Source organism: Anser cygnoides, chromosome 5 (assembly GCF_040182565.1).
Source record: "Anser cygnoides isolate HZ-2024a breed goose chromosome 5, Taihu_goose_T2T_genome, whole genome shotgun sequence".
Lineage (NCBI taxonomy): Eukaryota > Metazoa > Chordata > Aves > Anseriformes > Anatidae > Anser > Anser cygnoides.
The window spans coordinates 39,304,185-39,327,179 of NC_089877.1; the positions used below are offsets into that span (position 1 = coordinate 39,304,185).

Below are 22,995 nucleotides of genomic sequence, written 5' to 3' on the forward strand. Positions count from 1 at the left end.
GCCTTTAGTTTCATTTCTAAGGTAGGTTTCTATCTCATCTCTGTATTTTTTTCTAGTTGTATTTAATCTGACATTAAAAAATTGTATTTAAATATAGTTAATGTAACATGCGTTATGTGGAATGTTGATAGATAAGATAATGTGATCTCATGCCTGTTACAATAGAAGTAAGAGGATTTTTTATTTTTCATACTATTATCTCTAGTTATTTATGCTTAGCTACATAACTACACATAATGTAAAATATTTTTACCGGTTAATGACTTTTCTACTTATTTTAGTATTATAACATGTCACATATTTGTAAACTGCCAATATAAACTAATAGTTTAGCTTCATATAATAGTTTATAGTAGTTTATACAGTTGAAATAATAAACATATGAAAAATATTTAGGATATAATTTAATATATACATAGTTTCTTCTTACTTTAATAACATTTCTTGTCATATTCTTAACATTATGAAAATAAGCATATGGAATATGTACCACTTTCTCCATATCAATGTTACATCTGCTTAACAGAAGACTTATATTTAATTGTACAGTTCTTGTGGTAGTATTGTATAATTTTCTTGAAATATTTCTCAATTTTTCACAATTAGATGGCCAGTACAATGAGTTAACTGCAGGAATAATGTAGAAGTGCATTGCAGGAATACGATATTGTTAAAGATTAACAATTAGGAATGGTTTCAAAGAATGGTTTTAAATAATTTGAGTATACGTTCAAACTGAATTTCTTATTTTCATTTTGCGCTAATATGGTCGGTAATTTTTAAAATGGTTCTAACTGTCTTTTGTGTGTTCAGACTTTGTTTTAGAATTGCTCTTTTTTATTTGCAGGGAAGTGAGGAGATTCTCCAGAGTGCAATAACTAATAAGCTCTGTTATTTTTCCACTGGAAAAAACATGGTGAAACAGTGGAGACTGACTTTGTAAGAAATGCTATACATTTCTACATCCTTGATTATGGTCTAAAAAGCATCTGATGCTGGTCAGCTGAATTGGTTGAACTGGAAATTCTTCCAGAAGAAGTCAATAGTTTCAAGTAAAAGTGTGTGTCATTAACTGATGAAAAGGATCTGCCTTTCAGGCAAGTTTTAATCCCTTCCAGAGATTTTTCAGTTATTTTAAAGAGTATTGATGCATACCTGAAGCAGTAGTTGTGGGCTGACTTGTAGAAAATGTAAATGGGGTTGTTGTTGAGATGCCACATCTAAAGATACTTCTGTTTATTGTTCCATTGACATCGCACGTTGCACTGAAACACCATCCCGTTCCATCTGTGGTGTTGTAGATGAGTTCGTTGTATTTATATGTGTTCCCTTCATAAATGCAGTTACATGCTGTAATTCAGAAGGTTTTTGTCAGTCATCTATGAAAAGATAATATCTAGTACTTCATTTTCTTATTAATACTTAATAGCTGTCTTACCTTTATCATCAAACTTGCACTGTAAACCTTCTAATGTGCATTCACTGAAATAAAAAATAGAAAAAAAAACACATATCTTTTTTATTATGACCTGATTTTATTACTGTCATCTTTCTGCCAGATACTGGCATCAAGTATCAAGGATTGAACAATTGTGAATGAGAACTTGGTTGATTCAGTTACTCGGATTCAAATGGGCATGTTGCCTAAATTCCAGCTAATTAGTAACTGCTTGTTCCAGGCCTTATTTTTACACAGGCATCATAAAACTTTCACGACTCCTGTCATGAAACAGAAACATGCAATTTTCCATTACTGATTTGTTCATTTTTCCTTGTGCATAATTAGGCTGATATGTTAAGCCTTACCATAATTGACATTCATCACGTCTATATATCTTCCCATCTTCATTATCATAACAGTCACAGAGACTGACGCACTTCATCTGATCCTCATGAAAATACGGCTTGTCTGGTGGGCAGTTAGGGTAGCAGCCTGAAGCAAGGAAAGAGCACATATAAGGTAGAAAACGTGCAAATGAGATACAGTCAGGAAAAGTTTTATTTGTTCAGAACGTGTTTGCAGGTCTTGTTTTTAATAGTCACAATTTTTGCTAATTATTTTTTCCAACAATCCTAAAAAATAATGCAGAGAACTAATATTAGCACAGCCCACAAGGACTTAGCCCCAGAGATGTTTTTAGCTCCATTTTCCAGGCTTTGTCTTCCTTCATGTGAATGCAATGTTGTTGAAGAGAATTAAATGGTGGAAAAACAGCTGATAGAGAAAATAGACTCCATTAAAGACAATTAAAAAAATATAATTAAATACACCCACTTAAGAGTACTTGCAGCTCTTTTTACCTTCTAAACCTGGCAAGTTATGGAGGCATTTTCCGCTTGGGTTCCTACAGGTCTTCATACAGGAGGCTCCACAAGGTTTATAGTGCCATTCACATTCCCCTTGTTGATTATAGTAATCACAGAACAGTGCTAAGGAGAAACAGAAATTTGGATGTGTTCAGAAAAGAACGACCTCTTTTGATTCATGTCTGTTCATCAGATCCCTGATATGCTGCTTGAACAGTCTTGAAAACAGACTTGAAAACCACGAATAGGTGAAAGTGTGAGCATCGTAACAGTGCAAAAAGTCTACACAGTAAGATTATAAGGCATGTACATGAGATACCCAGAGTGTGTGTTCAAGCATATAAGCAAGGCATGACTGTGTATTTACACTCTCAGGAACAGTGTATATAAGATAAAACTCACGACAGATTGATGGGGTTCTCCAGGCTATGCAGACACCAACTTCACTACATGCTTGAGCATAGGCAGCTACTGCTGTACAGAAGCAATCACAGTCTCCTCCAGAGTCACAGGCACAAGCATCTGTCACACATGCCTGGTAATATTTTGCTGGTTCAACCTGTTATAAAAAAGAAGAGTTATATTATACATCCTGTCTTCTAAATTCTTTCTTAGTTTTGCTAGACTAGTTTTCTTAAAATTGTAGCATCTCAGAAGGAAGACCTACATCAGTAATTTCTTTTTATGTTTATATACACTGTTAAATACCAAAGGTAATGCCAGATAATATATCCAAATCATCTATTGACACAGGTTTAGACATCTAGACTTGTGTTCCAATGAAAGATTAGATTCATGTTCCCAAGCAGTATTAGGCAGCCCCCCTTGAAAATGGTCTCTAGCAGTGGAAAGAACTAAGGTAATACGAAGAGCACAGAGTTATTCTGCATTGTTGATATGTACTAAGTGTCAGTTAAGGCTATGCTGATCATAGAATCACAGAATCATAGAATCATTAAGGTTGGAAAAGACCTCCAAGATCATCTGGTCCAACTGTCCCCCTACCACCAAATATCACCCACTAAACCATGTCCCTAAATACCACGTCCAACCTTTCCTTAAACATTCTCAGGGACGGTGACTCCACCACCTCCCTGAGCAACCTATTCCAATATGCCTGACTACTCTTTCTGAGAAGAAATTTCTCCTAATTTCCAATCTGAACCTCCCCTGATGCAACTTGAGGCCATTCCCTCTAGTCCTATCACTAGTTATCTGCAAGAAGAGGCTGAACCCCATCTCCCCACACCTTCCTTTCAGGTAATTGCAGAGAGCAATAAGGTCTCCCCTGAGCCTCCTTTTCTCCAGACTAAACAACCCCAGTTCCCTCAGCCGCTCCCACAGGACTTGTGTTCCAGACCCTTCACCAGATTTGTAGTCCTTCTCTGGACATGCTCCAAGGCCTCAATGTCCTTCTTGTACTGAGGGGCCCAAAACTGAACACAGTACTCGAGGTGCGGCCTCACCAGAGTTGAATACAGGGGGACGATCACCTCTCTGGTCCTGCTGGGTACACTATTCCTGATACAAGCCAGGATGCCATTGGCCTTCTTGGCCACCTGGGCACGCTGCTGGCTCATGTTCAGGCAAGCATTGACCAACACCCCCAGATACTTTTCCTCTGCACAGCTTTCCAGCCACTCTGATGCTTCAATACTACCCCAAAATGTTGTTATTGCATTGAGCTTGTGTTCTGTACATGGTACATGACTTTTATTCAAGTCACACCACAGGAAATCCACAGTAATTCTGAAATTCTTCTTTCCCGATAACTGAAGGAATAAATATTCTTTTCCAAGTCAATATTATTTCCTATGAACTCAATGGCCTATTACTTTTTACAATTAGGGGCTATAAATCTGTCCCATTGAGCAAGATTCAGACTGAAGTTTTTCAGACACAATTTGAAATGAAATATGCTGGCTAAGGAATGAGGTATGTTTGGCAGAATTTTTGAGGATAGCCTTCTTTTTAGCTTCAGTAATGCACATACTTAGTCTTCACAGAGTAAACACCTGCAATGGTAATACCTGAGAGTGACAGGCAGCAAAGACATTGCTGTTGATGAGGCTACACTGCTTTTCTGACCAGGACTTTCGATAAGGGTTGGTAGAACATGGGTCCTTTATGATGTTAGCATCAGGACATGTAGAAGATACTTTCCAGCTGTTTCCAAACTCTAGGACATTCTCTACTACAGACAGACTCCTTGTAGTAAAGTCATTTATGCCGTTGCCATCATAATTTCCACAGAGGCCACAGATCTGGCCCTGCAAAAGGAAATAAAATAATGATGATTGTGAGAAAACTTGAAGCAAAATCTGAAACTGAAAGAACACCTGAAATTCAGCTCTTAGAGTGGTGCCATTCTATTCTAACTTTCCCGAACCTTCTCATCCTTTGAAGATACAGGTTTAGATATTTTGGAAAAACAGCCATCTCTTTCCTCAGCAACAGAACATGACCACTAAGGCTAGAAACTACTATTGACTTTTCTTCTTTTAAATCTGAAAAATACTGGCTTGGTCATTTTCTCCTACCATCTTTGATGTACATCTTTAACAAGGAAATGAGGACTCAACTGATGACACAGCTGACTACACTTTTAATTTATGCCTCGTTTTATCCAATAAATGTATGTATAAAAGACAGTCTTACAGAGCTATCATAAATACTACCAGTCCAGCCATGTAACCTACTAATTGAGTCTGTACTGTTATGACTGCAGACAGGTGGAAAAAGAAATGACATTTTCCGTGCACATCCAGAAGTAGCTCTCATTCCAAATTTATGGGTATGTAACATAGTGATAGGCTACAATGGATCCTATGATTTCTCTATGAATCTAAGGTGCATACTTTCCATATTGCTACTGTTCCTATAATATGCCAGTGGGCTAGGCAGCAAAAGAACCTATGGTACTAAAATGAACTTTTGTACCTAGTTCTAAATTGCACTTAGATTTGTGTACACATAATTGAAATGTCACTGTGGTATTCAGTCAGATAGCATATTCCTAATCTATGACAGTTTTTAGTTCTTACATACCATAAGCTATAAGAGCGAGCATGACAACAGGAATATATTTTCCTTATCACCAGTTCAGATACATGCTTGAAAAATCCATGATAGAGTTTTACAAAAGGCTTTCACTCATAATATTTTACTTCCTTGTTCTTGAAGTACAATAATTTGATTTGTGTATCACTGTGTACTGGAAACAATGGATTACTTCCAAGATCAAGACTACTCAGTTGATTTCTACACATGTAGCTATGTAATTTTAATTAGGTCTGATAGTCTTTACTGAGGTTCACTGGGTAATTTTAATGAAGTCAAGTCTGCAAAAGCAGTTTGCCAGCTCAAGTTCTGTCAGGCCAAATAGGCACTATACACTGTCTTAGTAGATCCAAACAGCAGCAAGATGCTGCAATGGCTTCCTAAGATACCAGAGGAATGTAAAACAACATATGATGTATGTCCCGTAGGAATGTGAGAGACATCGCCTGTTCTTGGGATCTTGGTTAGGTCTCACCAAAATTCACACCCAGTACAAATCTACACTTAAACTGCCATTGAATTGCTAGTTCCACACCTTAAAATCAGGGCTGAGCTTGATGAAGATGCTGGTTTTCTTGTCCCACATGAGAATCAGTCCGCTGGTGGTCTCAATTACCAAGTACATACCCATATAGCGGACTGTGTATGGCACCTCACCATCTTGTCCTCTCTTTACCACACTGACATGCTCCTCACCAAGTATCAGTTCGTAGCTCTGAAACAGGAGAAAAAGGTGATTAGAAATGAATCCAATAGCTACAGCTGTGCTATTAAGTATGTTTTCCCACTTTTAAGAGTACTAAAAGCAGTTTCAATAATGAAAATTAATAATACAAATGCAATAAATCTAAATGATATGGTTCAAATCTCAGGTTCCGTAAATGGTGGTAAAAATGTATTTTAAATGGTGTAGATTGAAAAAGGGTTTCTCGGTAGTCATGGGTGAAATATATTGCGCAGAATAAAAGAATATTCTGACATGATAGGCCAGATTTCTGCTAAAGACGGTTTTCCTGTAGAGATGTGTTTTGCCCAAGGGTAGTATAAGATAGCTTTGTAAGGGTTGGAAGTGGAAAAGACAGAAAGCTAGGAAGTTCTACCAAATATTTCACCTGATTTTGATTTAAGCTTAATTTACAAGTTGACTTGCTTTTTAAAACATTTTCTCCAACTTCTTTGCAGCGATGGCTATTTGACTTCTCCTAAGTCTTACACAGATACAGAACAAAACTGGTCTGTATGCAGTACCTACTTACCTCTAGGAAAACTTTGATAGATTTTGAGCAAGTTGTCCCAGTGTTGCCACAGGGAATATTTTCAGTGACAACCCGGAAGGTCCCATTGACTGTGCCACTCTTCCCACAGTGGTCCTGGGTAGAGAATAAAATTTAAGAATGTATCATTGCTGTAGACAGGATCAAGACTACATTACATTTTGTTATTGCGATTATCAGTACCTGGACTAGTGTATATTCACAGTTTCCATTGAAGCTGAATCTTTTGTCATCAAAGGTGATATAATGCCCATCTCCATAAACAGCACAAGTACCCAGACATTGATCTTCGGTGCATTCCCACATCCTATCCTTGCACACGCTAGGAATGAGAATTAAGCATTTTAATAGTAAAACAACTCACTGTTCTGTGTAGACGTCCTTAAAACTTGGTATTTGTTTGTCACCTGATCCCTTGTAAATGTTATATTTATTCTGCAGTTAAAATAGTCTTTTACATTTCTCATGTGAAGAATTAAAGCAAAGTTCTGTTCTGCTATTCTGAACTCATGATCTGCAGAATAGGATAATACTTAATGACACTGCAGTCCCAAAGATTTCCTTCTGTTCTGTGTTTTGGCCATCTGCCTACAACAGAAGAAAACTTGCTAATACTACTGAATCCAAAATTAAATGATCCATCAGTTGATGAAATGCATAGTCCAAATCTTTCCTCACTGCTGAACTACTTAAGATCTTTTAAAAGACAAATGGAACAAGATGATGGAACCAGGAATGCCACTTCCCAGGAAATACTCACCAGGTATTACAGTCAACGATGATCTTTTCCCCAGGCTGATACATGGCTTCGTTGTGAATACATGGACATTCCTCTTCAGGAATACAACCACCCTTCCCATCTAACACAAGCCCAGATGGGCACACACAGCCAGATATACACTGTGTGCTATACTGGAAAAGTCAGGAGGAAGATATAATTTCAGAATGAAATAATTACAATAGACAAAAGAAGATTAAATTATTATACAATGTCTTTGTATTGCCTTATTTCTGCCCAGCTTAAATAAGAGAGGACAATGAAGTACTAATAGGCCTCTAGAACAAAGAGGAAGTTATTAGCCATTGATTTAATAGAATATAAATCTGTTAAATGTTTTATTTATTCTACTCCTGATTGCTGTGTTGGAGTGTGTGTGAAATTTGAAACATATTCAAATCTTACGTCTTGCTCTTGTTTGCTGAAGAAGACTTACACTTTGTAAAGGGTGAACTGTGATTGAATGAATGGAGCTTCAGAAAGAAAATAAGTAAATTTTGTTTGTTTGTTTGGGTGAGTTACATTGAAAACTGATTTATCAGATTTGTGGTACTTCTTTACAAAATGTAATATGGCTATCATATACCTCAATGGAGTGATAATTATATATAATTAGGAGTGCAAGAAATTCACAATTGCATCGTGGTATGGGAAAGAATGATTGCTCCTGGCCATCTTACAGCAGGTAATTTTCTCCTAAATCAGTAAAACATGTGGCAAAGCCCTTGATATTTTTACTACTAACTACTGTTATATGCAGTAGCTGGAGAAAGTTTGACACTGATCTTAAAATTTAAATTGGATGTTACTTTATTACATTTTGGTCTAAGGATCCTGTTGTTAATGCTTCATAACAAGGTTCGGGGATTTTACTATAAGAACAAAGTATCTGTGTTGTAAATTCACACTAGAAGAGTTAGATCAGCAATGATTGTAGCACCAAGGCCAGGGACAAAACCTGGAAGTGCCATTTCATCCTGCCGTGACATACTTACACACTTCATATCCAGAGTCTGGCAACTTTTTTGACATTCTGCACCAGTTGTTCCTGCAGTGGTGTTTGTGCAGTCAAAGTAGACCATGGGAGATTTACAAACTAGAGGAAGGAAAAAAAATGAGAGCAATAAGAAATGGCATGGGGTTTAACCCACAGCAGTAGCTGTAAAAAAAAAACATCTAGAAATTCTTGGAATTTTCACATTTCAGTTAGTAGGGACTGCTGTCCCTATTCAATCTGCTAAATAGGAATCCAATTGTAGATTCACTTCAGAGCACTGAATTCTCAGAACTTCCCACGGTATTTCAGAAAAAAATATCTTTTAGAGCAACATGATTTACCATGAATCTAGGTTCACTTCTGCCTTTTACAATAACTGCTGCACTATAACTATAAAAGAAAGACTTCTATTATTTAAAAATCCATTAAGAAGTATCAATTGTATCAATTATTTCTGTCCAAAACCTGGCACAGAAAAAAGACAAGTGGAAGATTTTTTATTTTTATTTTTTACCTGGAATTGGATCAGGTGCTCCAATGCAATCCAGTCTTCCCTGTGTGCAGGTGCTGTAAGAAAGGGAAAAATATTTTTTTTTCCTCTCAACCATGTATTGAGACTGAGAGCTACTTCTATCTTGACAAATTTCAGTACTTTCTAAGGAATACATTGAATTCAAGAATGCTATTTTGCAATCCTGGGAAAGAATTTCTCTCAACACCACTACCAATGGTGCTTTTATATGATATCCATTACTGCTTAAAAGGAAAAATCATAGCTTAAAATGGGTGTATGTCTCTGCTTGTTGCTTACTTTCTCATTAGATCTCCCGTTGCTGGTTCTGTCATGTATTTTATGCTTGATAAATCACGGAATTAAATAAAAAATACACCTAAATACAATTGCTTTATCAATCTGGATGTATGCAGCATTCTTAAATGTTGAGAAAAAAAAAGTTTATGAGAGCACTGTATTGAATCTCAGGCAGGGTGAGGCCAATTTAAATGCAGCATATTTTAATGAGAAAATACATATACTATTGCTTGAGTGCTTTGCAAAAGCTCCCCTTACCATACAAGCCCATTGTCATGGACAGCTTCTCCAAGTGGTATGGGAGATCCTCTGTAGTAACAGGGGCATTCATTAGAAGGCACACATTTGCCACTTTCATCCATGTAGGTTCCATTTATGCAGGTGCAGCCATCAAGCGGGACAAACTTAATGTTGCATGTGACATCAGGCTCACTCAGAGAGCGACAAGTGGGTTGACAAGAATCGATGTTATAACTGTAACTTAGGGATTTGGGACATGAGGTGGTGTATTTTGCTTGAGAGAGTTAGAAAAAAAATAAAGAATAGGTTTGTTAATTACAGATGCCAATTTTTGGTGGGAAGAAACAAACAGTAGGCAGTAAAAATAACAGGTAAACAATACTGTACACCTCTGCCTATGTTGTATCTTTCATATAAATGTATTTTTGAACACTTCCAGAGTTAGACCTGAAAAGCTACTGTACATGTGGAGTAATCCAAGTAATGTATGCAATAAAGAAAATATTTTTTTCAAGTGAAATTTGGAAAGACACCTCCATTTGACATTGCTGTTCATTGCTGAGACTTTTAAACTTCTGATGTATGAGCCAAGATGTCTCCCTGAATGTCTTCTGGTATGCTGAAAACAGACCTACTGGATCAGTGGAACCTGGCTTGAAGACATCTTTAATTTTCCAGTCTTCTGGTTAGTATTACTAATGCTGTTATTCCAATATGTCATATTTATCTCTACGACAACTTGTGATACATAAAGCTACAGTTAGATTCAAAGTTGTGCAGAAACTGGTGAAGGCACATCATTGACAACAGTCTCTTTCCTAGGAGAGCTGTCTCCCATCTATTTATACTTACTCTTGCTAGTAATGGATTGATTCTAAGGTAACAGCAGAGAGTTACTTCCAGGAGTGCATTTAACAAAATCCCTTCCTCAACACTTACCATGTTTGCCTAGAAATCACAATAAAGCAATCTTTGATCAACAGTTTTTATTGATAGGTGCTCTTAAGAAAGGGAATAGTGTTAAGTACTTACAACAGACATCAGACCTCCATCCACTTATCTGGATTCCTCTTGCAGCACAAGCTCTCACATAGGAAGAAAGGGCTGCGCACAGACAATCCTCACTGTTTTGACAGTTACATGTGTCAAACATGCAGTTCTAGGAATGAACAGAAAAATAAAGTCTCATTTGCATGACTGTCAATCTAAAAAAAAAAAAGTTATCTATCTGGTTTCATGCACAAATACTTCCTCAGATATGCTCAGTCACACTAACATTCAATTGCTTTCCAATCATTATCTAAGTTTCCTGGCTGGAGAGAATGAAGCTAATGGAAATACAATTGATGTTTAAAGTTATTATTGGGAAATAGTAGTTTTAAAGTCTGTTACATATTTAACAGCTTCATCTGAACCCATATTTATGAATATGCAGCACAATATCATACAAAGCTCTATTTACATTATGCAGTCTAGACACCATTTCATCAGCATCAATATCTCGATTCATAGTGAGAAGAAGGATTGGCAATACACTGACAACAGAATGGTGATAATTAGGCACTGAGCTTTCTGTGCCAAGTAGTTATTAATGAGATATGAGATTGGTGAGATAATTCACTGTAATATTCAAATAAGCATTTGATATGCCTTTATATAAATTTCCTACTATATGTGTAAGTCCATCCAGGCATAAATAGCTGCCTTTGCATTTACAAGCAGGTCAGGGTGACAAAGCCAAGCCTGACAATTGAAATAAGGTAATGTTACAACATAAAACAGAGACACATTGAAATGAAGAAGAGCAGTGCAGAAATGAAAATGCAGGCATTGCATAAGACCAAGAGAGACATGTCTGTGACAGTGTCTTCCTGGTAGCTAGTTGTAATGATCCTATTTCTATAGTTTCTAAGGAGGAAAACAGCCTAACAAACTACCGTGTGGTAAGTAGAAGGATTCACTGCATAGTGACAATCAGCAAAAGGTCCTTCTCTGTCAGTTAGTAGTCCACACCAATGCTGAGCATATTTTTCTGTGAAAAGAACAAACGGTGCAAATGCTCATTACTCTTTGTATTTCATCACTGACAAAAACCCACTGCCCAGGTTTGTGAAAACAGTTCTGAAGTTACATCAAAACTCTCCTCCTATTTTTTTTTTTCACTCAGCTTGTGGACTAAGGTTACTAAAACCAAAGGTGCATTGAAATGGAGTTGCTGAAGAACTTGAATTAAGCAATTTCCAAAGATGCTCCTGTGATCCACTCCTCTGACACACTTATGTTTCCAGGACTCTTCCTTTACCTCATTACCTATCCCTTTTGTTTTCACTGTGAATATTCTGATTTCTGATTTTCAACAAATATACAAGTCTTCATTCTCTTATCTTCTCTTTCTAACAGATGTGTTTTCATTAGTGATGAGGAAAAATAACCTAAAAAAAATCTAGAATGAAAAAAAAAAAGAGAAAACAATGTTAAGAAGTATTTACCATTATCAATGCTGAGTGCGCAAGGGTTCTCAAAACTGCTCTGGATATTAGGGCATGAAGCCTGAGTTTTCCATGTATTAGCAAATGCTGCTGCTGTTCCTTCAACTACTCCACTCATGGCCTTGAAGTCATCAGTTTGGACATTATTGAAATTTCCACAGAGACCTGTTGAAAAACAGTGAAAAGTTTATACTGTCTGTACTAGACAAAAGACATTAAGCAAGATGTTCTTAAATTTCATTCTTAAATTTCATTCACTTACCACAGGTTTGGTCTTTGAACTGAGGATCAATTCTAATGAACACTTGCATGATGGGTGTGATTTGGATTTCAAGCTGGAGACCAAAATTTGTCTGCATGATGATGAAGAATGATGAAGGTCTGAAGATGGTGACATTGGCTATAAAAGAAAAACGGAATGCTCATTTTCTGGATGAGGCTAAATGAAAGAAACAGTGCATGATTATACAATTCTTATTGAATTTCTATTGCAATTGTTGCAAATTCCTAGGTAAAATAAATACAATCTTTTCAAAAATTATTCAGAGATATAAATCAAAATGTACAGTTAAGAATATGCTAGTAGCTACCAAGTTGTTAACTTTATTCACTGTCTCAATATTAAGCATTTGGGGATTATTCTTGAGAGAATAAGAAGGAAAAGCTGTATGGCATGGCATTACCAAACAAAACAAACAAACAAAAAACCACACACACAAAAAGAAAATGGAACAAAAAAACACACACACACACAAAAATAATCTGTTTTTGTTCCTAAGCATACTTCGGGCCCTCACTCCACTGGACAGGGAAAATAAGCAGGATCTGGAAGTCAGAGGTATCAGGTAGTATCATTAGTTTTTGAGACATCAAAAATCAAATTTATATCTGAGTTGTGGGAGTACAGCGTTAAGTTAAAACAAACAAACAAAAAACAACAGTAAGTAATCAGCTGTCTTTCATGTTCTGTTTTGGGCAGTGAGAATGAAGTAAACTTTATAGAGACCAAAATCAGTAGAGTGTAAAAATGGTTTACTTCTATTTGAACTCTCGCCTATGCTTGTACTGTCTCACTTTTATTTCTGACACCGAACTTCACAATTCTACTTTAAAAGCACTTGCACAACTCAGAAAATATCCCAAAGAGAACCAAGGTTAGAGCATGCAGGTTCTGAACAACTCCCAGTCCTCTCATCTTCTGTTGTTTAAGACAATGAGCAGGTGTAGAGTTGAAGTTCTGAGCTTATCACTCATACGCTGTTAGAGGAAAAAAAATACCTGCTGAGATGGGCAGCTGGGTGTAGATCAAGTTCACAAACACGCCACCGTCAGGTTTGACCACAATGAGCTGTTAAGGAAGAGGAATAAGAACCAGCCAGGTGAAGGATTTCTATAGTCCAAAGAGTAATAATAATTATGACTCCAGTGATATTAATTAAAGAACTTTTAGTTAAAGGGGATAGTTTTTGTGATTTCACCCCCTGTTCTACTTTGTACACTTTACTATTTTCCCTGCCAAAACAGAATTGCTTTTAAAGAGTCTTTCTCAACTCATCAGTGAATTTCATCATTTGGTTTCTATGAACACAACTTTGTGATGAATTACACCCCTTACTGTTGTACTTGTAGCTTGTAACCTGCAAGCTCATATTTTTTCATCTGATTGGCAGAGAAAAGTGTGTTTTTTCCTGCTTTTTAATGAACTTCCAGAAAGGCAGATTTACTACTTATTTCATTTTGATAATAAAATAAATTTATTTTCACTTAATTAAAAAGTAATGTACTTATTCCATATGTTGAGAGAGAAATGCAGTTCCCTGACTAAGACCTAGCTTCTTTGCTGTCTACATTTTTAATAGCTGTTTCTCATGCTTATTTTGCATTCTTACAGTTTGTCCTTTATTCATGCTGAGGGCCACTGTCTTTAAGCATGTTTCAGTGTCTGTCAGGCCACACTTGCGTAGTTCTGCCAGGATGGTGAATGTTTCATCTTCACAGTGCTGAGAAAAAGAAGTCAACTGTTATTTAAGGAAAGGCTAAATACAGAAGCTTTCCCTGTCAAATTCTCTCTCAACTCTGAAAAAAATATTTCTGTTTCTGGATTCTCCCGAATACTAAGCCTGCTTTGGCCTAAAATTCAGTTTTGCCTTTTGTAATGTTTAGGAACCAAAAAAGAATTTGAATCTCTTTCTGCATTTAATTGATAATATCCATATTCAGAGTTTTTACTCATGCTTAATTCTAAAGTTTAATTCAATTACACTGTATCTCTCATCCTTCTGGAGATGGTACCAAGCTAGACAAAAATTTCAGACAAAATATTTTTCAGGAAAACAGCAATAAAGATTGATGTTTTTTGAACTGAATTGTGCAAATAGGAAAAAAAGAAAGCAAAGAAGAAGCACAAGAAGCCCGCAAAGATCAAACCATTTCACTTGCACATTGCTGTAATGAAATGTTTTGGTTATAAATAACTTTTAATTTCTCTATTACTTTCGATTCATCTTTAGAACGGTTCAAAACCTAAATGAAACATATCAGTCGACTTGAACTGATTTTTTTGTATTTGAACTCCCTAGAAATGAATGAAAAATGTTAGTCTTATTTATTAAAGATTATTTTCCTTTTATTTCTCTGAACTGTTAGTGTAAATTTTCAGACTTGGCATACAATTTGGCCCAATGCCATAAAATACAGTAACAGGGTAAAATTATGCAACCCAGTAAGAGAGCTGGATTAATCACACTGAAGAATGTAGATTAACCAATAACTTAAAAATCAGTGCTCTTCAGCAATTGTTATATCACAGAATTGGAAACTCTCTGGAAACCACCATATACTGTTGCATGACATCATAATAGTTAACTAACAATAAAGTAATTTGAATGGCAGCATATGTTCCTGTAAGCATCTGGTTAAGTGAGAAGAAATTCAATGTATATATGCCAAACGAGGTAAGTTTCCAAAGTGTTGATTGAGATCACCTTTCCTTTCTACAAATGTATAAGGCTTTATCATCAAGTAATATCTCATTCCCACCTTAGAAAGGACATACATGCAGTCTCCATGGACATCATACTGTTTTTGATCGTATGTGGAAATGTGTGAGCCTCCCTCTACTGAACATATTCCTGGGCATGACATGTCTGTGCAACTCCATTGGCCTCCGTTACACGTACTGGAAGAGAAACGATAAAATTAGCTGAAATCAGTAATAGCAGTCCAGAGTGAAAGGAACTACAATGACATTAGGTTCAGCTATTTTAGTACTATTTTTCCTTCAATCTATAGATTAAATACACAGTAAGTCCAGGTTTAAGGACAGTAAGTCCAGGTTTATTCACAAAATATTGTGAATATGTGATGTAAAGCTTTAAAAGGAGTAACAGGTGAACTCTATAGCAACAAGTACTGGATGCATAATTGCTTGTCTTTTGCAACTAACATAAAGCACAATACCAAATTAAAACATTTTCTGTTTTGTTTTATAAATATGTCAGAAACAGAAATGTAGCCCCAAATCTACTCCTGATACAGAGCATATGAGTTTTCTGAGGTAACATGCTACTGAGCAGGTACTGGAACAAAAATTGTGAAACTGAGGTTGTTACTATCACCTCTTGTTTTCTGCAGAGAAAATAAATATTTGCAAATACATAAATTACTGCAACTTCATTCCCCTTAGAGAAGCCCAAATGTTTGAACAAAATAAACAAAGAGGAAGTACTTTAATTCACTGGTGAGAAATCTAAACATTGTAAATCCTTACTTTGATCACCTTGATGTTGAGTGCAAAGATAGTTAAGGTTGTTGCTAAATAAAACAAAGAGTGTTCTTTAGGGTTATTTTGGAAGTGTAGTGGTCAGTTAAATACACAGATCAATTACCGATGATGTAATTGCAAATAGTAAACCATTAAACTCATTAAATATATTAGAGGAAATAGTAAGTTTAAAAAAAGAAAAAAAAAAAAAAAAGAAAAGGTTACCAGGAATGGCACTGGTCTGAAAAAGAAGTTCCTGGAGTGTAGGTTTTGTCATTGTAAATACAAGAGCACTGTTGACGGGAGATGCAGCCAGAATTGTTTATGTCATCAAACACAGTTCCTTAAATTAAAAAAAAAAAAAATAATCAGTTGAAGAGATATTTCCTATGTTTGGGGAAAATATTTTTGTTTGTTTGCTTGTCAGTAATCCTAAATAATGTTTTGGAGACAGAGTTCCAGCTGTTGTGAATGGTCATGCCAATGCTGAGGACAGTAGAACTATGCAGACCAAAGGATTCAACCTTTGTATTCTTAAATTCCACCTGTTTTGAAAGAGGGAGTTACTATAGTACAGGTGGTGTGTTGAGAGATTAGTCTTGTTGTGTTTGCTGTTCTGCTTTCCTGCTTTCTAAATATTGCACGTGTACTGGCAATCAATTCAGATGTCTTTCCTCAGTTGATAAATGATAAATGCTTGTCACTTGCAGCTATGAAAAATGTAAATATAGGAGCTCTAAGCTCCATGGAACTTGCCCAAATCCTGTAGGTAGGCTGTTGTTTTTGAGGTCAAAGACGTGAGTATATAAGAACTTGCCTGGGGGGCAGAAACAGCCATCCATACAGTGCTCTTCACAAAACTGAGATCGTTCAGGATTGGTGCATGTGTCAGTGCAGGGGGAGCTGCACTCCAAGTACTCCATGTTGTAAGGACACGTCTTGGCTGAAATGTTAAAGAAAGAGAGATTTTTTCTTTCAGTCAAAAGTACTACTTGTTCACTGTATATGAAAAATATATGTGTGTGTGTGTTCATTTACATTTTTTCAGCTAGATGTAAAACCACACTGAACTGCAGATCCATCCCCACCTCTCAAAATTTGAATCCATGATCCAGATCCATGTTTTACAGTTGAGATTTGCTTTTCATGACTGTGTCTAAAGACTTAACTGGTCTGAACTGGGGACACAATTACTGGATTTCCAGGGACACCAAGATAATGACCCCAGACAGCTAGCGAGGTTTCTGTTGAAGGCACCTTTTTCAAGAATACCTGTATTGCTAGGGAAATGTAAGACTCAAGTTCCTAAGGCTTTATTATATTTGGATTTTTAAGATACCATTGGAAGGGCAAATAGTACACTAGGGGATTTTATTTTGGAACAAACATTGGTGACAGTATCAACAGCTGCACCCCATAATGGTCTGTGTTTAATTCAGTGCAAACAGTGGTGCAAACTACCAAGCAACAAGAGGTAAATAAGTGCTTAACCAGACAAACACCTGTGAAGACTCAATCAGTTAATTAATGAGGGTAAAACATGCTGTAGCCACCACGAGAAAAGGAGAGAAACAGGAATGTAAGCAAATGACCTTTCTTCTTTCCCCTTTATTTGCTTCTTTTATTGTTCCAGTTAATTCAATAGCACTTCAACTCTGAGTAAGTGTATCCATTTAAGTGTGTTTAAACCAGTTTGCATTAAAACCCTTAGTTCTTTTTCCGAAGTCTTCTTGCTGGAGCTTGTATATCAGAACCCTCTGGAGAATAGTCTTGAATTGCTTGTAATTTCCCGTGCATCTTTAGCATCATTTGAGAACATATTGTTTTTTATTTGTTGAGCATAAAGTAAGTCTATCTCCAGTGATACTTACAGCACAGTTTTGAGGTTCTCCAGTTCAGAGGTTCCCCACCAGCATGAGCGCACTGTCGGGAGTATTCGGCAAAGGTGTCACAGATACACGAAGCATTTTTTGACTCTTCAGAGCGGCACAAATCTTCTTGGCAAGCCATAATGTACTCACTAACATCAACTAGATCATTACATTCTGCAAATGAAGAGCTGGTCAATGTTTTCTGGCATATGTCATCCTTGGGAGGAAAAAAAAAAAACTTTCAGAAAATAGAAAGGAGCAGATTTTTTTAGCATTGCTAAACTGGTAAACTATTCTTTAATAGAATTTCATTTCCCTCTTTACTTTCTGTTGTCCTTACGTCTTTTCCTATTGAGCGCTCTGAAGCTGTAGAAGGGTACAGATAAATTTGAAAGAAAAATAAACGAATAATCAAAAAGATCCTTACAAAAGTGTCTGTGCAATTATCTGGCAGGGAAGTAGTGGGATCTTCACAGTTTTCTGTTGGCCCATTCATTTTCTGCATATTCCCAAACTGTAAGACTGTCATTTTCATATCTGTGTGAAAGAAGTTTAATAATGAGGGGTTTTATTATCATTATTATTTGTTTGTTTGTTTAATTATCTTTTTCTCCTGTCAAGAATTTGGTTCAAAACTGGCCAAGGCAGCCAGCCTTAAGTCTTTTTCCTTTGATCATCATCCCTTCCAAAATAAACACTGACATCACTGTCTCAATATACCTCGCACAGCACCCTGGAAAAAAGAAAAACATTAGAAAACAATTCTCAGCCTATTACATATAGATGCAAACTAAGATTTTTACTGGAAAATAACAAACTATGATTCTATGAAACTATTTTCAGATAATATTGAGACCATGTAGGGAAGAGAGAAAATAATTAAAACAGGGATGTGGACAATGGGAAATGCTGAGGTATGAGGTTTAGGAAAAGACTCAAACTGAGAATGAACAAAATAATAGAGAGAAGATCATATACAGATTATGCAAATCAGGTGGCAAACATGGATGTAACTTGTGGAATGGCATTACATATTCAAGATTGTGATGTTGTGCCTAATAGGCTCATTAATTGTAAACCAGAAACTATTTCCTGGGCTTTTCAAATCAGAATCAATATGTTATTATTAGAAGCATTTCTAATTTTAAGAGAGAAATGAAGCAATAAATGTACTGACTAGACAATATAACTACCTTTTATTTTATTAGATATCTTTCTATATTTATTTATGTTATTAGTGAGAATCTGGCTTATCTTTATGGGGTTAGCTGATTAGGTAAATAAAACCATATCATACAAGAAATAAGCAGTCTGTTGTTAGCACAAGTATTATATTTACACTTTAAGTATTAAATGACGTTATCTGATCTCAGTAATATATATTTTGGAACAGAGATTGAATCATAACCTCTGGCTAAATCCTTTAACATGATAGGAAAGAGGAATGATGATGATGTTAGAGCTAAAAGAATGCAAAATACATGTTGGAGACCAGAAACCATGTTTTTTGTTATTTGGAAGACTTACTGTTAGAATAGAACTCATTGTAAATTGGAATGCCATTGAAGTCTCCACAAAGCCCACAGGTCTGATTAGCATATTTCTCATGCAGTTCCAGCTAAAATGATAGGCATTAAGTTGATAGAAGTTAGTATACACATTCTAAAATATATTCAAGATCACTGAAATCACCTGCATCTGCTGCCCTTAAAAATTTTTCATCAGAGCTATGTAAATTTATTTAGCAATCTAATTTAAACCTGGGGGATAGAATGAAGAGCTTGCTTGGACTGGATTTAGAACATATTCCAAGCTACTGATGCAGACATAAGTTTTCATTGCAATATCTAAGGAGCTCTTAGCCTTTTTCTCTCTATTTATTCTTCAGAAAGAAAATCAAATCCACAATGAAGAGAGAGAAATTCTGCTCAAAATTATATTTGAAGAGGTAAGTAGGACCTGTAATGATGCTAATATGTTAATGATATAATGTAAGTGGTTTTTCACCCCATTTTAAGCAGAAGTCTATCAATGAGAAGTAAATCCACATAATTTTCTTTAGGCCTACCTAGATGCAAATCTGTCTTTATTAAAGAAGAATTGCTCAACAGTATGAGATGAGAAGGCAATAATAAACACCAAACAGGTAGGGATTAGCTTAATCAAAGGCATGCTCTTTGGGCTTTGAAGGTGTAGACAGGTCCAGGAGCTGTTCTTACCAGAATACTGTCATCTTCATTCCACATAAATATAACACCCATTTTGCTGACAACTTTCACATAAATGCTGCTTCTCTCTATTGTAATTCCAGCCTGGCTGTATGGCAGTTGAACTCTAGAAACAGGCAGAAGGAATACTAAATATTTTCTGATCCAGATGTTTGATAAAGAGAAAAAGAAATGGCTTGTGTGATCCAGCATCTATAAAGATTCAACTATAATTCAGCTGTGTTGAAAGAAAAGCAATTAAAAAATAAAATGGTCCAACACCATCAAATGTGGATTTGAATTTTGACCCAACTTCCCAGGATTTTTCATCCAGATTTTGTTTTTGAGTTAGTCTTCAAAGAAGTGATTGATTTACTATGAGTGGAATTAACAGCAACTTATTCATTATTTCTATGGGTAAAATTGTCAGATTTATTGAAGAATGCATATTTTTTTCCCCAGAATACAAGAAAGTACTTGGCCAGTTAGAAAAAAATACGTATCTGTGTTTACCAAACAAGTGTTATGAATAAACTTACCTGTTGCTATCGACCATGACAACATCCTTTGTTAGCTCAATGGCTACACCTTCAAGTTTCATGGTAATACGGCTGATTGTTGGAGTATTTTCTACCACCGTACGTCTCATCTGGATGTTGAAATCCTCATAGGGAGTGCTGCAATGGGATGCAAAAACATAATTGCAGAGCCCAGGGAAGTAGAAGATGTCTCCATCAAAGGTCTTGAAGTGGAAGTTGCCCCATGTGCTGCACACGTGGCCATTGTGAGCAGGGTTGGAAGCTGTGAATTTAAAATTAGCTGTAAAAAATGACTTAAAATTCCCAGTCTTATTGTGGCGAATCAACTTGTCCAAGGCTTCATTTTGTCATTGAATATTTTTCCCCTGCCCACCTCCTTAGTTATTTTCTGTCCATCTATGCATTATAAAACTAGTCACTATGTGTTCATTCTTATTCATTCTCGGTCTGCTATTCATCATATATACCCCTATAAATGGTCTTAGTTATGTACAGGTATTTAATTGTCCGTATTTAATCTGATATAACAGTTCAACATTACACTGTTTCTTAACCATCCTCTTTCTTCTCTTATGACCCCATGACTACCTTTACTAGTGCATTTCCCTGTTTGTATTAAGTTCCTCTGTCTATTTCCTCTAAAACTGAATACCCATTGGATACATTTAATTTCCTTTACTTACGTGTTATTATTGGATTTGTCAGCATTGTCTGGATGATGTTGACCTTAGATGAAACTGTAGCAGAAACTAGAAAAAAAATAAGAAAGAACACCAAAGCTAGTATAACAATACCAAAACTTGCATCTAAAACTGACCTAGAACGGAAAGACTAGCAAGTTAATACGACAGATCCAATGAAATAATGTTAAGCCTGGCGTTGTTTCACATGGGCCTTGGATCATATTAAAATTCAAAATCAGGACAGTTAAATAATAACTTGCTTTCAGCTGTCATGATCTGCATTTTCTACCTCATAGTTTTGACCCTTTTATGAAACTCTGTATTGTATTAGGAGAGGCAGAAAGTCACAGCTCTGAATATTGCAGTGTTTCAGACACACTGACCAATACAAAGGGTTAAGCTCTACTAAATTAGCCTGTTGCTAGTACAGAAGCACAGCTGTCTTCTAATTATACCTCCTCTGTCTGAGGAGGAAATAAAATTTTTGATTATACTTCACTCTCTATTATTTTTCTGTTAAGAGAGTGGAAACCCTTAGAAAAGACTACAAATCCATTGTACAGGATGATCACTAGTCATTATATAGCAAAAATCAATGAAGCTGGGTTACCATCTTGATTTCTCATCAACCACTGACTGTATATCTTGCCAAAGTAGTCTCAATTCCTGTGTATAAGGAACCAAATATCCTGCATGTATATTCCACTTTGGTTTTATATATACAAATTCATGCACATCTGCATGTGTTACACTCTCTATGAACATACATCTATTTTCTTATTCACCTGTTATTATGCAAATATAGCCATACTGCATGTTTAGTAATAGGTATCTAATAAAGACATTACAGTTCTTCTACACAGTGGCTTTCTAAAACATTTATCTTTAATTTACATCACTAGCAATTTGCTAAAGAGGTTTTTAGGCATTTTTATTGCTTAGTAGAGATGTGCCAAATAAATACAAATACACATGCACACAGTATAAACCAACGTACTGTTTTGTTCCTGCTGAACAACCTCAGTGTAGATACTTTCTGTTTCCTGCTGGATTTCAGTCTGAGCTCCTGTGAAGAAATAGTAAAAAGCATTTTAAGTACAATGTCCTATATCTGAACTTTTTAAGTTAAGCATTTAGATAGGATCAAAGGACCCAGATACATCTCCGTAAGATAGAGGGGAGAGTCCTTTGTAACATGAGAAAAAATGAATCTGACCCAAAGAGGAAGTAAAATGTAATTAGAGAAAGAGACTTTCTATTACAAATCCATTGAGTTTGAAATCCAAATAACCTTTCATATATATCTGCTTTTTTTTTTTTTCCCTTAAAACTCAGTACAAGGAATTGTAATGACTGGATCACAGCCCTTATTTCACTGCTGCACTAAATCTCACTAATATGTGAAAATTGTAGCAAGAATTCACAAAATACAAGAGAGTCATTTATTAAAATTGCTGTGTAGAATTTACATAATTTTAAGAAAAAGCACAGAACTGGTTAAAAAAAAAAAAAGGGATTTAGTGCTAGATCAAGTGATGGCTGCAGATACTTCAGTAGTTTCTTTAGTGCCTAAGCACAGGGCTTTTGCCTTTGGAGGCAATCCGAAGCCTCAGTCAGTGATCTAGATTTGCATGACAGCAGGATGCAATAAGGCACCCCTGACTGATGTGCATACACACTGAGCAGTAATCCAGGAGAAGTAAGCAGAACACTAAACCCAGTCTTACTCCACATGTTTTAAGCATCACTGCTTGACGAAAGGCTGCATGAGGACTGCCCATCTGTTCAAGAGCCTGCAGGGCGCCATAGTCAGTGTGTGCAAGAATGAGACACTCTCATACTTCTCTTCTAAAACACAACTGCTAAAGGAGATATTTCCTCACTGTTTTATACAACAGCCTGGCAGTTTAAGCATTCACCCAAAGAGCAGGAAACCTGGTCCTGTCCCTCTCTCACTCTGAAATGGCTCAAATTCG

General features: G+C 36.1%; 2 protein-coding genes across 3 annotated transcripts in view; one reads left to right on the forward strand and one right to left on the reverse strand.

The window, feature by feature from the left end:
* TOLLIP (toll interacting protein) overlaps positions 1–1,511 on the forward strand; it is a 55,998-nt gene extending 54,487 nt beyond the window's left edge. For both annotated transcript variants that reach the window (XR_010831815.1, XR_010831816.1), the window contains one exon: positions 848–1,511. The gene's annotated coding sequence lies outside the window, so the exon portion shown is untranslated. The remainder of the gene's footprint in view (positions 1–847) is intronic.
* Positions 1–22,995, reverse strand: part of LOC106042585 (mucin-5AC-like) — a 46,658-nt gene that overhangs the window by 20,717 nt on the left and 2,946 nt on the right. The window contains exons 2-29 of the mRNA XM_066997589.1: positions 22,017–22,085; positions 21,020–21,085; positions 20,337–20,673; positions 19,810–19,924; positions 19,118–19,208; positions 18,018–18,127; positions 17,591–17,807; positions 16,537–16,662; positions 15,945–16,062; positions 14,996–15,134; positions 13,846–13,956; positions 13,235–13,304; positions 12,219–12,356; positions 11,957–12,121; positions 11,405–11,499; positions 10,500–10,626; positions 9,486–9,741; positions 8,931–8,983; positions 8,415–8,515; positions 7,402–7,553; positions 6,825–6,963; positions 6,624–6,737; positions 5,903–6,082; positions 4,338–4,577; positions 2,710–2,866; positions 2,302–2,430; positions 1,807–1,933; positions 1,439–1,482 (exon numbers count right to left, since the gene is read on the reverse strand). Of these exons, the coding sequence (XP_066853690.1) occupies positions 1,439–1,482; positions 1,807–1,933; positions 2,302–2,430; positions 2,710–2,866; positions 4,338–4,577; positions 5,903–6,082; positions 6,624–6,737; positions 6,825–6,963; positions 7,402–7,553; positions 8,415–8,515; positions 8,931–8,983; positions 9,486–9,741; positions 10,500–10,626; positions 11,405–11,499; positions 11,957–12,121; positions 12,219–12,356; positions 13,235–13,304; positions 13,846–13,956; positions 14,996–15,134; positions 15,945–16,062; positions 16,537–16,662; positions 17,591–17,807; positions 18,018–18,127; positions 19,118–19,208; positions 19,810–19,924; positions 20,337–20,673; positions 21,020–21,085; positions 22,017–22,085 (3,786 nt within the window). The remainder of the gene's footprint in view (positions 1–1,438; positions 1,483–1,806; positions 1,934–2,301; positions 2,431–2,709; positions 2,867–4,337; positions 4,578–5,902; positions 6,083–6,623; positions 6,738–6,824; positions 6,964–7,401; positions 7,554–8,414; positions 8,516–8,930; positions 8,984–9,485; positions 9,742–10,499; positions 10,627–11,404; positions 11,500–11,956; positions 12,122–12,218; positions 12,357–13,234; positions 13,305–13,845; positions 13,957–14,995; positions 15,135–15,944; positions 16,063–16,536; positions 16,663–17,590; positions 17,808–18,017; positions 18,128–19,117; positions 19,209–19,809; positions 19,925–20,336; positions 20,674–21,019; positions 21,086–22,016; positions 22,086–22,995) is intronic.